Source organism: Gobio gobio (assembly GCF_949357685.1).
Source record: "Gobio gobio genome assembly, chromosome: 2".
Classification (NCBI taxonomy): Eukaryota; Metazoa; Chordata; class Actinopteri; order Cypriniformes; family Gobionidae; genus Gobio; species Gobio gobio.
The window spans coordinates 61491477-61506708 of record NC_137098.1 but is presented as its reverse complement, the minus strand read 5'-3'; the positions used below and the strand labels follow the sequence as shown (position 1 = coordinate 61506708).

General features: G+C 39.2%; 1 protein-coding gene across 1 annotated transcript in view; it reads left to right on the top strand.

Annotated features, from left to right (window-relative positions):
- LOC307122799 (butyrophilin-like protein 2) overlaps positions 1-14897 on the top strand; it is a 40570-nt gene extending 25673 nt beyond the window's left edge. Inside the window, exons 4-9 of the mRNA XM_079811018.1 lie at positions 2123-2470; positions 2562-2831; positions 3050-3157; positions 3476-3520; positions 6792-6818; positions 11581-14897. Of these exons, the coding sequence (XP_079667144.1) occupies positions 2123-2470; positions 2562-2831; positions 3050-3157; positions 3476-3520; positions 6792-6818; positions 11581-12107 (1325 nt within the window). The 3' untranslated portion in view covers positions 12108-14897. The remainder of the gene's footprint in view (positions 1-2122; positions 2471-2561; positions 2832-3049; positions 3158-3475; positions 3521-6791; positions 6819-11580) is intronic.
- The last annotated feature ends 335 nt before the right edge of the window (positions 14898-15232 follow it).

Genomic DNA, 15232 nt, shown 5'->3' with positions numbered 1-15232 from the left:
TGTGTGTGTGTTCATGTTTTTCTATCCCAGTTTAGACTTTATCCTGAATGCATGCAGACTCGTGGTGATTTGTGTCACCGTGGGGACCTAAATTAGGTTTAGGGGCAGGGTTAGTGTAAGGGGATTGAATATACAGTTTGTACAGTATAAAAACCATTACGCCTATGGAGAGTTCCCATAAAGGTAGTAAACCAGACGTGTGTGTGTGTGTGTGTGTGTGTGTGTGTGTGTGTGTGTGTGTGTGTGTGTGTGTGTGTGTGTGTGTGTGTGTGTGTGTGTGTGTGTGTGTGTGTGTGTGTGTGTGGTCACGTTATGGGGACAAAATGTCCCCACAAAGATAGCAATATCCGAAATCCTCATCCTTGTGGGGACATTTTTAGGTCCCCATGAGGAAAACATCTTATAAATCAGACTATGTGATGTTTTTTGAAAATGTAAAATTGCAGAATGTCTCCTGTGAGGGTTAGGTTTAGGGGCAGTGTAGGGGGATAGAATATACGGTATGTACGGTATAAAAACCATTACGCCTATGGAAAGTCCCCATAAAAGATGAAAACACTACATGTGTGTGTGTGTGTGTGTGTGTGTGTGTGTGTGTGTGTGTGTGTGTGTGTGTGTGTGTGTGTGTAATGTAAAAATGCTAAATGTTTTCTGTGAACAGTAGAGGTATGTTTAGAAAATTCCATTACCTCAGTATAAAAACCATTATGGCCATCGAATGTCCTCATAATGATAGGTGTGCCAACATGTGTGTGTGTGTGATCAGTGTATGAGAGAGTTTCAGTGTTATAAGCAGGCATTCACATTTAACTGTTCTCAATTATAAATGTAGCTTTTTATAATGTTATGGTTTACCAACAAATACACTATATTGCCAAAGGTTTTGAGACACCCCTCCTAATCATTGAATTCAGGTTTTCCATTCACTTCCATCCATGGCCACAGGTGTATATAATAAAGCACTAGGCATGCATCAAATCCATACAAACATTTGTGAAAGAATGGGTCGCTCTCAGGAGCTCAGTGAACTCAAGCGTTGTACAAGTCCATTTGTGAAATTTCCTAATTACTAAATATTCTATGTCAACTGTTAGTGGTATTATACCAAAGTGGAAGCAATTGGGAACAACAGCAACTCAGCCACAAAGTGGTAGGCCACATAAAATCACAGAGCGGGGTCAGCGCATGCTGAGGTCCACGGTGCACAGAAGTCGCCTACTCGCTGCAAAATGTCAAAAGCTACTGACCTCCAAACTTCGTGTGGCCTTCAGATGAGCTCAAGAACAGTGTGTAGAGCTTCATGGAATGGGTTTCCAAGGCCGAGCAGCTCATCCAAGCCTTACATCACCAAGTGCAATGCAAAGCGTGGGATGCAGTGGGGTAAAGCGCGCCGCCACTGAACTCTAGAGCAGTGGAGACTGTTCTCTGGAGTGACCAATCACGCTTCTCTGTCCGATGGCAATCCGATGGACGAGTCTGGGTTTGGCGGATGTCAGAAGAACAGGACTTGCCTGACTGCATTGTGCCAAGTGTAAAGTTTGGTGGAGGGGGGATTATGGTGTGGGGGGGTTGTTTTTCAGGGCTTGGGCTTGGCCCCTTAGTTCCAGTGAAAGGAACTCTCAATGCTTCAGCATACCAAGACATTTTGGACAATTTCATGCTCCATGCATTTCATGCTGAACTTTGTGGGAACAGTTTGGGGATGACCCCTTCCTGTTCCATCATGACTGCGCTCCAGTGCACAAAGCAAGGTCCATAAAGACATGGATGAGCGAGTTTGGTGTGGAGGAACTGGACTGGCCTGCACAGAGTCCTGACCTCAACCCGATTGAACACCTTTGGGATGAATTAGAGCGGAGACTGTGAGCCAGGCCTTCTCGTCCAACATCAGTGCCTGACCTCACAAATGCACTTCTAGAAGAATGGTCAAAAATTCCCATAAACACACTCCTAAACCTTGTGGAAAGCCTTCACAGAAGAGTTGAAGCTGATATAGCTGCAAAGGATGGGCAAACTCCATATTAAACCCTACAGATTAAGAATGGGATGTCATTAAAGTTCATGTGCATCTGCAAGCAAACAAAGGTTGTTATTTAAAAAACCCTTCCATTTTCTCTCGTAGAGCTGAAGGTGTTTGGCCCAGTGGCGCCTCTCTTTGTTGCTGCTGGTGAAGACCTGATCCTGCCCTGCTATATCAAACCCAACATCAGTGCTGTGGACATGAGAGTGGAGTGGTTTCGACTGGATCTGGACAATTCACTCGTGCATCTCTACAAAGATCGTGAAGACAGAAACACAAAGCAGATTCAGTCCTATAGAGGGAGGACAGCGCTGTTTGAACAAGAACTAGAGAAAGGAAATGCTTCTCTGAAACTCTCAAAAGTCAGAGTCTCTGATGAGGGATTTTACAAGTGTTTCATTGAGTCCAAATCCTGGTATGATGACATTACAGTCCATGTCAAAGTTGAAGGTAAGCGGACTGAAAAGCTGGTTTGTAAATGGATGTTTTCCCAGAAATGTAATCACATTTGTCACTTTTTCACATTTTCTTTTTTCCCCAGCTTTGGGAACTCCTCCTGTGATTGTAATGGAGGACTATAATGCAGCAGGCCTTAATCTAGTATGCGAATGTAAAGGTTGGTATCCCGAACCTGAGGTTTTGTGGTTGGACAGTGATGGGGTCAGTTTGAGTTCCGATGATCCAGAAACACAAAGATCCGCAGAAGGCTTCGATGTGAAACGCAGAGCCACCATAAAGAACAGCGACATCAAGTATCATTGCCGTCTCATTCAGAGACATCATGTGCTGGAAACAGAAATTATTGTTTCAAGTAAGATCAAACACGTTTTTTTCTTTCTTTTAGAAGAATAGATGACTAACAGGTATACAGTATTTAATGTGCTACATAAATGCAATTTGGCCTTGGTAATGTTAATGATGATAAAATTGCATTTTATAATATTTCAATTCGTATTCTAAATCCATACAGATACAATACAACTGACTAAGCAATTGGGTTTGTCTAATTTCTCCTTTTCTTTTTGCCAGGTAATGTTCTTAATTCTCAAAAGACTGCTGTCCTCCGGATCTCAGTTTTGATTGTGTTAAGTTGTACTTCAGGAGTTGTGATTATTATTCTTCTATCTAGAATTACAGGTAATTATCTCTGTATTTTACAGGTATAGTTTAAAATGTGCAGTGTGTTTGTAAATACTGACAGGTTTTCAGGTCGTTTATGAAAATGTCGTTCATTACCCATAACCTTTTTCATGCTGTGCTGTAACATGAAGTCAAACACAAAGTGCCTTAGATGCATTTCTTAACCAGTTTTTATGGTAAATTAAATGAAGGTACAAAATAGTCTGCATGTTGCATTATGGGTTCCACTGTGTCTTATTTCACTTGATGACATCTGCAAATATATGGAGATACATCTGAATGTTTTACAACTCGTATGTTTTAAAAATGTTGCAGGTCAGTATTTGTTCTCAAAGGATCACAGGAAACAGATACAAGAAGGTGACTTTGGAATATCTTTATTACACACACACACACATATATACATATATATATATATATATATATATATATATATATATATATATATATATATATATATATATATATATATATATATATATATATATATATATATATATATATATATATATATACAGTGAGGAAAATAAGTATTTGAACACCCTGCTCTTTTGCAAGTTCTCCCACTTAGAAATCATGGAGGGGTCTGAAATTGTCATCGTAGGTGCATGTCCACTGTGAGAGACATAATCAAAAAAAAATAATCCAGAAATCACAATATATGGTTTGTATGATACAGCTGCAAATAAGTATTTGAACACCTGTCTATCAGCTAGAATTCTGACCCTCAAAGACCTGTTAGTCTGCCTTTAAAATGTCCACCTCCACTCCATTTATTATCCTAAATTAGATGCACCTGTTTGAGGTCATTAGCTGCATAAAAGACACCTGTCCACCCCATACAATCAGTAAGAATCCAACTACTAACATGGCCAAGACCAAAGAGCTGTCCAAAGACACTAGAGACAAAATTGTACACCTCCACAAGGCTGGAAAGGGCTACGGGGAAATTGCCAAGCAGCTTGGTGAAAAAAGGTCCACTGTTGGAGCAATCATTAGAAAATGGAAGAAGCTAAACATGACTGTCAATCTCCCTCGGACTGGGGCTCCATGCAAGATCTCACCTCGTGGGGTCTCAATGATCCTAAGAAAGGTGAGAAATCAGCCCAGAACTACACAGGAGGAGCTGGTCAATGACCTGAAAAGAGCTGGGACCACCGTTTCCAAGGTTACTGTTGGTAATACACTAAGACGTCATGGTTTGAAATCATGCATGGCACGGAAGGTTCCCCTGCTTACACCAGCACATGTCCAGACCCGTCTTAAGTTTGCCAATGACCGTTTGGATGATCCAGAGGAGTCATGGGAGAAAATCATGTGGTCAGATGAGACCAAAATAGAACTTTTTGGTCATAATTCCACTTAACGTGTTTGGAGGAAGAAGAATGATGAGTACCATCCCAAGAACACCATCCCTACTGTGAAGCATGGGGGTGGTAGCATCATGCTTTGGGGGTGTTTTTCTGCACATGGGACAGGGCGAGAGGATGACCGGGGCCATGTATTGCGAGATTTTGGGGAACAACCTCCTTCCCTCAGTTAGAGCATTGAAGATGGGTTGAGGCTGGGTCTTCCAACATGACAATGACCCGGAGCACACAGTCAGGATAACCAAGGAGTGGCTCTGTAAGAAGCATATCAAGGTTCTGGCGTGGCCTAGCCAGTCTCCAGACCTAAACCCAATAGAGAATCTTTGGAGGGAGCTCTAACTCTGTTTCTCAGTGACAGGCCAGAAACTTGACTGATCTAGAGAAGATCTGTGTGGAGGAGTGGGCCAAAATCCCTCCTGCAGTGTGTGCAAACCTGGTGAAAAACTACAGGAAACGTTTGACCTCTGTAATTGCAAACAAAGGCTACTGTACCAAATATTAAAGAGCACCTATTATGGCATTTAAAATGTTCCAAATATTGTTTTAGAAGTCCCCAACAACAGTTTTGCATGCATGCAATGACAAAAAAGACTTTCGTTTTCTTATAATATGCATTTATTTTTACCTGTTTTGACAGCGATTCTCAAATGATTCCTTTAGTGATTCACTTTTCAAAACCCCGCCTTTACGTGACGCTAATCTGCGGTGATTGGTCCGATGACCCAGTCAGTTGTGATTGGTATAGTCTGTGCAGATATTTTCGGAAACGGAACGCCCATCACCATAAATGGTTTTCGGTTTAACCTCTTAACTGGATTGAGGGCGCATTCGTCCTCAAGCTTTATTTGTTTAAATTAGCTCAAATGACTGTCAGATGTAAGTAATTACCATGTCAATCTATACATCATTTAAAAGATCTAAGAGTCAAGCTTCCATTTTTTACCTCTGTTTTATTCTCAAAGTCTTATAGTGACAGTAATTTGTTAATATGTGTCAGGAGTTATGAATATGAAAACCGCGTCGGTACCGTTTGATTGTAATATGAGCCTCAGCTGATCTCTGTAAAAAAAACTCCTCTATTCTCCTCATGAAGACTCGCGACAAATCAACATCCCTCAGGGCTTTTAGTTCAAAAGTGTGCAGATGAGGAGAAATATTGATAGATTCTCATATGTCTGTGTCAAATTTCTAAACAGAGGAGTATTTTTTATTCAATACTTCCTCAAAATTCGCAGATGTAGCCTAATCATGTGCGATTGAGTCTCTTATGTGTTGTTTTCAATTCATACTGGCAGCCGGAGGGCGCTCTGTGCACATGTAGTCCATATATGGTACAGACAGACGAAGAAGATACCATGTGCCATAATAGAAGTCCACAATAAAAGCTTCCTGAGATCGCGAAAAATGCAAATAGAGACATTTTGAAGACTAATAAACACACAATCGCGACGATGTATGGTTTGTCTTCAAGCCATTTAGTCTTCAAATGCTCATCCTTGGGCAGATGAAAAAAGTTTGCTTTTGAGTCGCACTTCAGAACACAGCATCTCGTCGCCATGATGTTTTCTAGTTTTCACTGGCGTCTTGGAGCACAATAAGTGGGCGTATCGTATTCAAATAACTTGACAAGTTGACGTCATCTAGTCAGAGAAAAATCGTTGGTCTTCTAATGATTCTTAAAAATGACTCAGAGTCGACTCTTACTTTTGAAAGAAAATAACTATATATACGGTGCACTATCATATTTCAAACTTTGCAGGATGTTTTTGTTCACTTAGATCCAGGGCCGGCCCTGATTAGATCTATGTTACACACTACATGAAAGGTAAATGTCAAAATTCCATGATAGGTGCTCTTTAACATTGATTTTCTCAGGTGTTCAAATACTTATTTGCAGCTGTATCATACAAATAAATAGTTAAAAATTCATACATTGTGATTTCTGGATTTTGCACATGCACCCGCACATGCACCTACGATGACAATTTCAGACCCCTCCATGATTTCGAAGTGGGAGAACTTGCAAAACAGCAGGGTGTTCAAATACTTATTTTCCTCACTGTATATGAAATTAATAAACTGAAAATACAGAAAGGTTCCATTTATTGTGATTACAGATACATTTTCATTTAAGTATTTACTGTTTATCATCATCTTCACTAGAAAATGTGGGATGTTACCATAAGATGCACGCCGCAGTGGGTATTATAGGTAATCAATTTAATGACGCATGCATCTGATGCTGATTTTCTTTTTTTCAGTGATCAAAGAGAACAAAAAACATGCAGGTGAGTTAGACAACTAAATGTTGAATAAGTACTGAGCAATTAATCCAGTTCTTTATATTGATTATATTTAATATTATATTGATTTATGATGCTCAAAGCAAGGTCATTCCTATAAGATCAGTTAGTGTACAATTAATGATTATTTAGACATGAGACTAATCTTTATACATGAATAGACATAAATAGTGCTGGGTAATTACTTACAAATTATTTTATGTTAATGATTACAAGTTACATGATGAAAATTGAAGTCAGTAACAGTCTATTAGTATTTGATTACTCATTTTAGGTAAAGTATTCTGATTACTTTTAAATGACTAATTAATAATATAGATTTGAATAGGATCATTGTGCACACTATTAATATAAGCTAAATAATAAAGAGAAAGCAAATATAGCTTACATCAATGCATTACATTTTGGTTTCCCACATGGGTATTACTGCAGGGGATTTGTGATGAAAAGCGAATTATTTAAATAATAAAAATGTAAAATTTAAATGAATAAATTATTTAAAAAAATAAACGTTTGCAAATTAACATTAATTTTTCAGTCCAGGTAACACGAAACACGAGTAAACATTGTTCAGTTACATATACTACCGACATTGTAACAATACAAAGCGAGTAGGCATAGTTATAGGGGAGAGCAGGGACGAAAGTACCATTTTTCAGAAAATCATAATTTTAAAAGATAATGTTTTAGACCGAGATATATTTTTGCTGTGGCCAATAACTCACAAGTGTGGTCTATCAATAGCAGGTGGTATTTTGTACAAATGTAGAACGACTACAGTATAATTTCACTTTGAACATAAGCTGCACATTGTTACTTTTGACCCCATCAGGTGGGACGAAAGTAACACACAGGTGGGTCAAAAGTAACACAACAATACAAGCTAGATTTTTTGGTGCTACTCTTGTTTTTATTAAACATACCTGACTATGACCTTGTTAATATGTAACTGCAAACATATTTTGTCCTTTATCTTTGCAAAGAAAATTATTAAATAACATTTTCATTTTATATGTTAAAGTTCATCAAATGTTTCAAATGTAATAGGACAGTACAAACTTGAATTGTTTAGAATATTTTTTATTTGCAATGTCAATCTATTTGATACGTTTTTTCTTCAACAGTATGAACAATATAAAAATGTAATTAAATTAAATTAGCATAATAGCATTATATATATATATATATATATATATATATATATATATATATATATATAATAGCAGGACAAAAGTGACAAGTGTTACTTTCGTCCCGACAGGAAGTCCTGACATTTAAACATGATTTACTTTTATACTGAAAAACTCTGAAAAGACAAACCTTCAGGGTGTGTAACAGCACTAAATAACCCGTAGATTGATCATTACTGTGACACATGAAACAAGAAACACAACTTGTAATTAGAAAAAAAGTACAGCTTCATTAATTTACTTGCCGTACTTGAAAACTGCATTTCGGACATAACCGCGGAAAACGATGGTGGAATCACATGATATTTGGCAGATCCGTCAAGGGTTGTGTGCTGAACGTGCTGTCATAGCTTGAAATGCAAATGTATTCAGGGCTCGGAGAAAATTGCGTTGTTACTTTCGTCCCGTGTTACTTTCGCCCCGGTTCTCCCCTACTTCGTATATTTAGTTATACTTAGATCGTTTTGACATTGTCTACATTCTTGACCCTTAGGGTACAATTGTTTTCCTCTACTTGGAGCAGGGGTAGGCAAGTTCAGTCCTAGAGAGTGCTGTCCTGCAGAGTTTGGCTCCAACCCTGAAAGAAACCCTCACCTGCTTGTAGCCTTAGCACACTAAATTCCCCCGGTGTTATTAATTAACACCGCTCTGTGTTCATATGTGACCCACCAGCAGGGTGTTAAAGTAACACTGAAGCGGTGTTAGAGTTAATTAAATAATTAAGTGATTAATTGAGTGATGATTGTTTAATTATTGAAGACACCTGATGATAACGAGCAGAATCACTGAAGGAAAGAGAAACACAACTGAAATCAACTGAAAAGACAAACCAGACTGACTTTATTTCTGTCATTTGTCTACAGTTCTTTTAGAGAATTAACAGAGGTTTTTATGATGTTTTATTGAAAATGTTCAATGATGGTCACCATTATGGTGATCAGTGTTTCGTTTAGTTGGGCAGTTTGACTCTTGTCTTCTTATGCGAGTTTGCAAAGTAAACCAAAAACAAAGATGGTCATGTGAGAGATCTTTCACCGTCAAGAAAAATGATTGATTAATGTCATTTAACAACTCAAATGATCACTTAAAGTCCCAGTGAACCGGAAGTTGCAACTGACTTTATTTCAGTGCTGTGACGTATTTCCAAGTGAAACGGGATATTGAATAGAGGGCAGGGTTTTACTTCAGAGCTCCTCCTCTCCATCTCGCGCTCATAGCAGACTAACGGATGGAGGGGAGTGGTTAAGGGTATTCAAACCCAAGCCGTCACATAGTCGTCATCGGAAAGGGAACGCCATTCAAGACCGGAAGTTACTTTTCAGATTTTGATTAAAGATTACCGCGGCAAACAATTTTTTTCTGTGTATTAACTTGCACGGATTAGTTGTTCACCCTAAGACCTGTTATGTGGGCTAACAAATTAAATAAGATCGATTTTGATTTCATGAGGACTTTAAGTATCTAATTAACTCTAACACTGCTTCAGTGTTACTTTTAACACACTGCTGGTGGTTCCCATATGAACAGCGGGAAATATACTGCGAGTAATCCTGAAGACCTTGATGAGCTTGTTCAGGTGTGTTTGAGTAGGGTTGGAGCTAAACTTTGCAGAACAACAGCTCTCTGGGACCGAACTTGCCTACCCCTGACTTAGAGGTAATTGACTGGCAATTTTTTTAGGGAGTATATACATACATAACTGTGCAAAAGTTTTAGGCACATTAGTATTTTCAACAGAAAATTATTTTATTTTTATTTATATATTTTGCTATTTATATCTTTTCCATTTTTGAGACGTTGTCGCAATTCTTCTGGATTTAATCCGTCTCAGGTTTTTCCTGTTTCTTTATGTCATCCCAGACAGATTCGATGATGGTAAAATCAGATCTCTGTGTGGATCACACTGTCTGTTATCAGACTCCTTGTGCATACAAAATATCACTGGATTATTGCAATTAATGGGAAAAGGAATGTTTGGAAATGATATTTCCTACTGACACTATACAGAATAAAATATAAAGTACATCCAGAAAGTATTCACAGCGCTTCACTTTTTCCACATTTTGTTATTTTACAGCCTTAAAGGGTTAGTTCACCCAAAAATGAAAATTCTGTCATTAATTACTCACCCTCACGTCGTTCGAGACCCGTAAGACCTCCGTTCATATTCGGAACACAAATGAAGATATTTTTGTTGAAAGCTGATGGCTGAGAAAGGCCTCCATTGGCATTCAGTACACTTATACTCCCAAGACGGATAAAAGGCACTCAAAACATCGTTACAAAGTCCATCTCACCACAGTGACTCTACAATAATCTTACGATGCGACGACAATAGTTTTTGTGCGCAAAAAAAATCAAAATAACACCTTTTTCCAACTTGTTACTGCCTTCCGTGTGTGCCTCCACGACGCATGCGCGAGAATATGACGCAGATCCGGCGTTTGGACAGATGACCCAGAAGTGATTTGTTTACAATCAGAGGAAGACGCGCGTATCTCAGCTGTTGGATTCTACATTGATCGATTCGTGCTTTAGGTCTCGGCGTAGTGCTCAAAATGGGGTTAGAGTGGGCATTTCATGGAATCCCGAGCCCCGGCGCTACGTCATATTCTCGCGCATGCGTCGTGGAGGCACACGCGGAAGGCAATAACAAGCTGGATAAAGGTGTTATTTTGATTTTTTTTTTGCGCACAAAAACTATTGTCGTCGCATCGTAAGATTATTGTAGAGTCACTGTGGTGAGATGGACTTTGTAATGACATTTTAAGTGCCTTTTATCGGTCTTGGGAGTATAAGTGTACTGAATGCCAATGGAGGCCTATCTGAAGCCTTTCTCAGCCATCAGCTTTCAACAAAAATATCTTCATTTGTGTTCCGAAAATGAACGGAGGTCTTACGGGTCTCGAACGACATAAGGGTGAGTAATTAATGACAGAATTTTCATTTTTGGGTGAACTAACCCTTTAATCCAAAATGTATCAAATTAATTATTTTCCTCAAGATTCTACAAACAATATCCCATAATGACAACGTGAAATAAGTTTGTTTGAAATCTTTGCAAACGTTTTTTTTTTTTTTTTTAATTGCAAAGAAATCTGCCTTTCCAAAAAAAAAAGTGCCTTTCCAAATCCTGTCCAGTCAACTGAATTTACCACAGGTGGACTCCAATCAAAGTGTAGAAACATCTCAAGGATGATCAGCGGGAACAGGAGCACCTCAGCTCAATTTTGAGTGTCATGGCAAAGGCTGTGAATACTTATGCACATGTGATTTATTTTTCGTTTTTTATTTTATTTTTTATAAATTTGCAAAGATTTCAAACAAACTTCTTTCAAGTTGTCATTATGCAGGGTACTGTTTGTAGAATTTTAAGAAAAATAATACATTTTAATCCATTTTGGAATATTTGGGATGCACTGTATGCATTTTGGATGCACTGTAACTGGCTTAAAAGTTTCGGGGTGGGTGAAAATATTAACGTGCCTAAGATAAACTTCCAAGATGTATTTGTGACTTACATAATTATAAACCATGATTCTTATTTTTTCCAACAGTGGATGTGACTCTGGATCCCAGTACAGCATATCCATATCTCATCCTGTCCGACAACTGTAAAAAAGTGAGGGTTGGAAACAAATGGCAAATGAACCATTACTTTGTACTAGGAGAGGAAGGGTTCTTCTCTGGAAAGTTTTACTACGAGGTCCAGGTCACAGCAAAGAGTTGCTGGTATTTGGGAGTGGTCAGGGAATCAATTTCCAGAAGAGATTCTTTCATACTCAGCCCTGAGAATGGATCCTGGACTTTGTGCTGTTGGTGGGGGACAAAGTATGTGAGTCTGGACATTCCCCGTGTCTCTCTCTCTCTGACAGATAGGCTCCAGAAGGTTGGGGTATTTGTGAATTATGAGGAAGGTCTGGTCTCATTTAATAATGTGATAACAAAGACTCATATCTATTCCTTCACTGGTCAGTCTTTTGAAAGTAAAATCTTCCCATTCTTCAGTCCATTTTATAAGGATAATTCTAAAAGAGGCTCAGGCTTTACTTTAATCATCACTCCTATTGATAATTCTTTATGAACAATTTAGTTTGACAAGGTAAACATACAATTTGAGAATCAAATAAGTGGACATCCCATTTTCTTATTCACTGTCTAAATGATGACGAGGCTGCATTCAGGCAACTCCTTATTTAACTGACTTGAAAAGTGAGCAGTGCTGTAAAAAACATTATAAGGACAATATCTAAGAGTTGTTGCCTATGGACGCATACAGTGGGGAGAACAAGTATTTGATACACTGCCGATTTTGCAGGTTTTCCTACTTTCAAAGCATGTAGAGGTCTGTAATTTTTTTTTATCATAGGTACACTTCAACTGTGAGAGACGGAATCTAAAACAAAAATCCAGAAAATCACATTGTATGATTTTTAAATAATTAATTATTAAGTATTTGATCACCTACCAACCAGTAAGAATTCTGACTCTCACAGACCTTTTAGTTTTTCTTTAAGAAGCTCTCCTGTTCTCCACCCATTACCTGTTTGAACTCGTTACCTGTATAAAAGACACCTGTCCACACACTCAATCAAACAGACTCCAACCTCTCCACAATGGCCAAGACCAGAGAGCTGTGTAAGGACATCAGGGATAAAATTGCAGACCTGCACAAGACTGGGATGGGCTACAGGACAATAGGCAAGCAGCTTGGTGAGAAGGCAACAACTGTTGGCGCAATTATTAGAAAATGAAAGAAGTTCAAGATGACGGTCAATCTCCCTCGGTCTGGGGCACATGCAAGATCTCACTTTGTGGGGCATCAATGATCATGAGGAAGGTGAGGGATCAGCCCAGAACTACATGGCAGGACCTGGTCAATGACCTGAAGAGAGCTGGGACCACAGTCTCAAAGAAAACTATTAGTAACACACTACGCCGTCATGGATTCAAATCCTGCAGCGCACACAAGGTCCCCCTGCTCAAGCCAGCACATGTCCAGGCCCGTCCAAGGTTTGCCAATAACCATCTGGATGATCCAGAGGAAGAATGGGAGGTCATGTGGTCTGTTGAGACAAAAAATAGAGCTTTTTGGTCTAAACTCCACTCGCCGTGTTTGGAGGAAGAAGAAGGACGAGTACAACCCCAAGAACACCATCCCGACCGTGAAGCATAAGAGGTGGAAACATAATTCTTTGGGGATGCTTTTCTGCAAAGGGGACAGGACGACTGCACCGTATTGAGGGGAGGATGGATGGGGCCAGGTATTACAAGATCTTGGCCAACAACCTCCTTCCCTCAGTAAGAGCATTGAAGATGGGTTGTGGCTGGGTCTTCCAGCATGACAATGACCCGAAACACACAGCCAGGGCAACTAAGGAGTGGCTCCGTGAGAAGCATCTCAAGGTCCTGGAGTGGCCTAGCCAGTCTCCAGCCCTGAACCCAATAGTAAATCTTTGGAGGAGCTGAAAGTCCGTATTGCCCAGCGACAGCCCCGAAACCTGAAGGATCTGGAGAAGGTCTGTATGGAGGAGTGGGACAAAATCCCTGCTGCAGTGTGTGCAAACCTGGTCAAGAACTACAGGAAACGTATGATCTCAATATTTGGTACAGAAACCTTTGTTTGCAATTACAAAGTTCTGCTTTCTGATGTATCAAATACTTATGTCATGCAATAAAATGCAAATTAATTACTTAAAAATCATACAATGTGATTTTCTGGATTTTAGATTCCGTCACTCACAGTTGAAGAGTACCTATGATAAAAATTACAGACTTCTACATGCTTTGTAAGTGGGCAAACCTGCAAAATCGGCAGTGTATCAAATACTTGTTCTCCCCACTGTATCAAACTACCGAAGTCACAAGATTTCACTAAATGAGGCATAACTATTTAGAAATGTTTTGAAATTTGCCGGATCTCTGTGAACCCATGTTGTAATAGTAAAGTGTTTACACTTTTTCATAACCATAACCTGCAATTCGCTCTGGCATGCTAGATATCACCTTCTGGGACAAATCCTGACTGATGGCAATCCATTTTTGCCTTATTAGTGCTCGGAGTTGATCAAAATTAGTGGGCTTCTGCTGGTCCACTCGCCTTTTGAGGATTTACCACAGGTTCTCTATAGGGATTCAGATCTGGGGAGTTGCCTGGCACCTTCAATGTACTGATCTCTGAGCTGAACCAAATGCACGGATTTGCACAAATTGCTCCTGGATCGTTGGGAGAAGTTGCTCTTGCAGGATGTTTTGATACCAATCTTTATTCCAGTGATTTTGGGCAGAATTGTGAGAGAGCCCACTCCCTTGGATGAAAAGAAACCCCACATGGATTTTCTCGGGATGCTTTACAGTAGGCAAGACACAGGACCCATGGTAGCATTCACCTTTGGTTCTCTGGACAATTAATTTTCCAGATGTCCCAGATAGTCGGACAGCTTCCTCGGAGATCAAAATGCAAAATGCAGGTGGAAATTCGCTACTTATTAGTACTGATCAGAGTCGGATGTGACGACACACAGGCTGTGATAAAGGCCAATTGTTCCCTTCACCAAGTGTGTTCCAAATGGCTTCATTATGACACACAAGTGCCCTGTTCCCTCCAAAGTCCCCACTTGAAGGGCTCTGTTCTTTGGAGGGAGTAGGATGAGGATGAGTACATTTTGACAGAATTTTCATTTATGGATGAATATCCTTTAAAATGGGGTAGATTTGTTGTTTGGAGTCATGTTATTTTTTATTATTTTTCCATTGCCCCAAGTCCTCAGTTTTGTATGGACATTTTCTGTTTGGATATGACTTTGTTATTTGTCCCTGTGTGTTGCTTTGGTGTTGGAAGAAATAAACCCTCCTCTTTTAGTGCCACCAGTACATGCTCTGCCCGTTTCTTGGTCATGACCATCACACGAAGCCAACATAACATAGACACAGATTTTATTTATGATTTTTATGCTTAATTAATAAAACATTTTAGTGGCAATACAACCAAAAGACCTTTTAACTAAAAAAAATATTTTAATTGCTTTAAAACAATCAAAATCAAATGTTCATGAAGTATTGCAGAACCAGGTGTGAAAGCAGGGGCGTGTCCAGAGGGGTGGCACGGTTACAGAGCTCTACAATTGTATTCTTTCTAGTAAAAACTTGTATTCATTAGATGCAAAACAGCCAGGGGTCCGTTCTTCGTACATAGCTTAATACATCTGA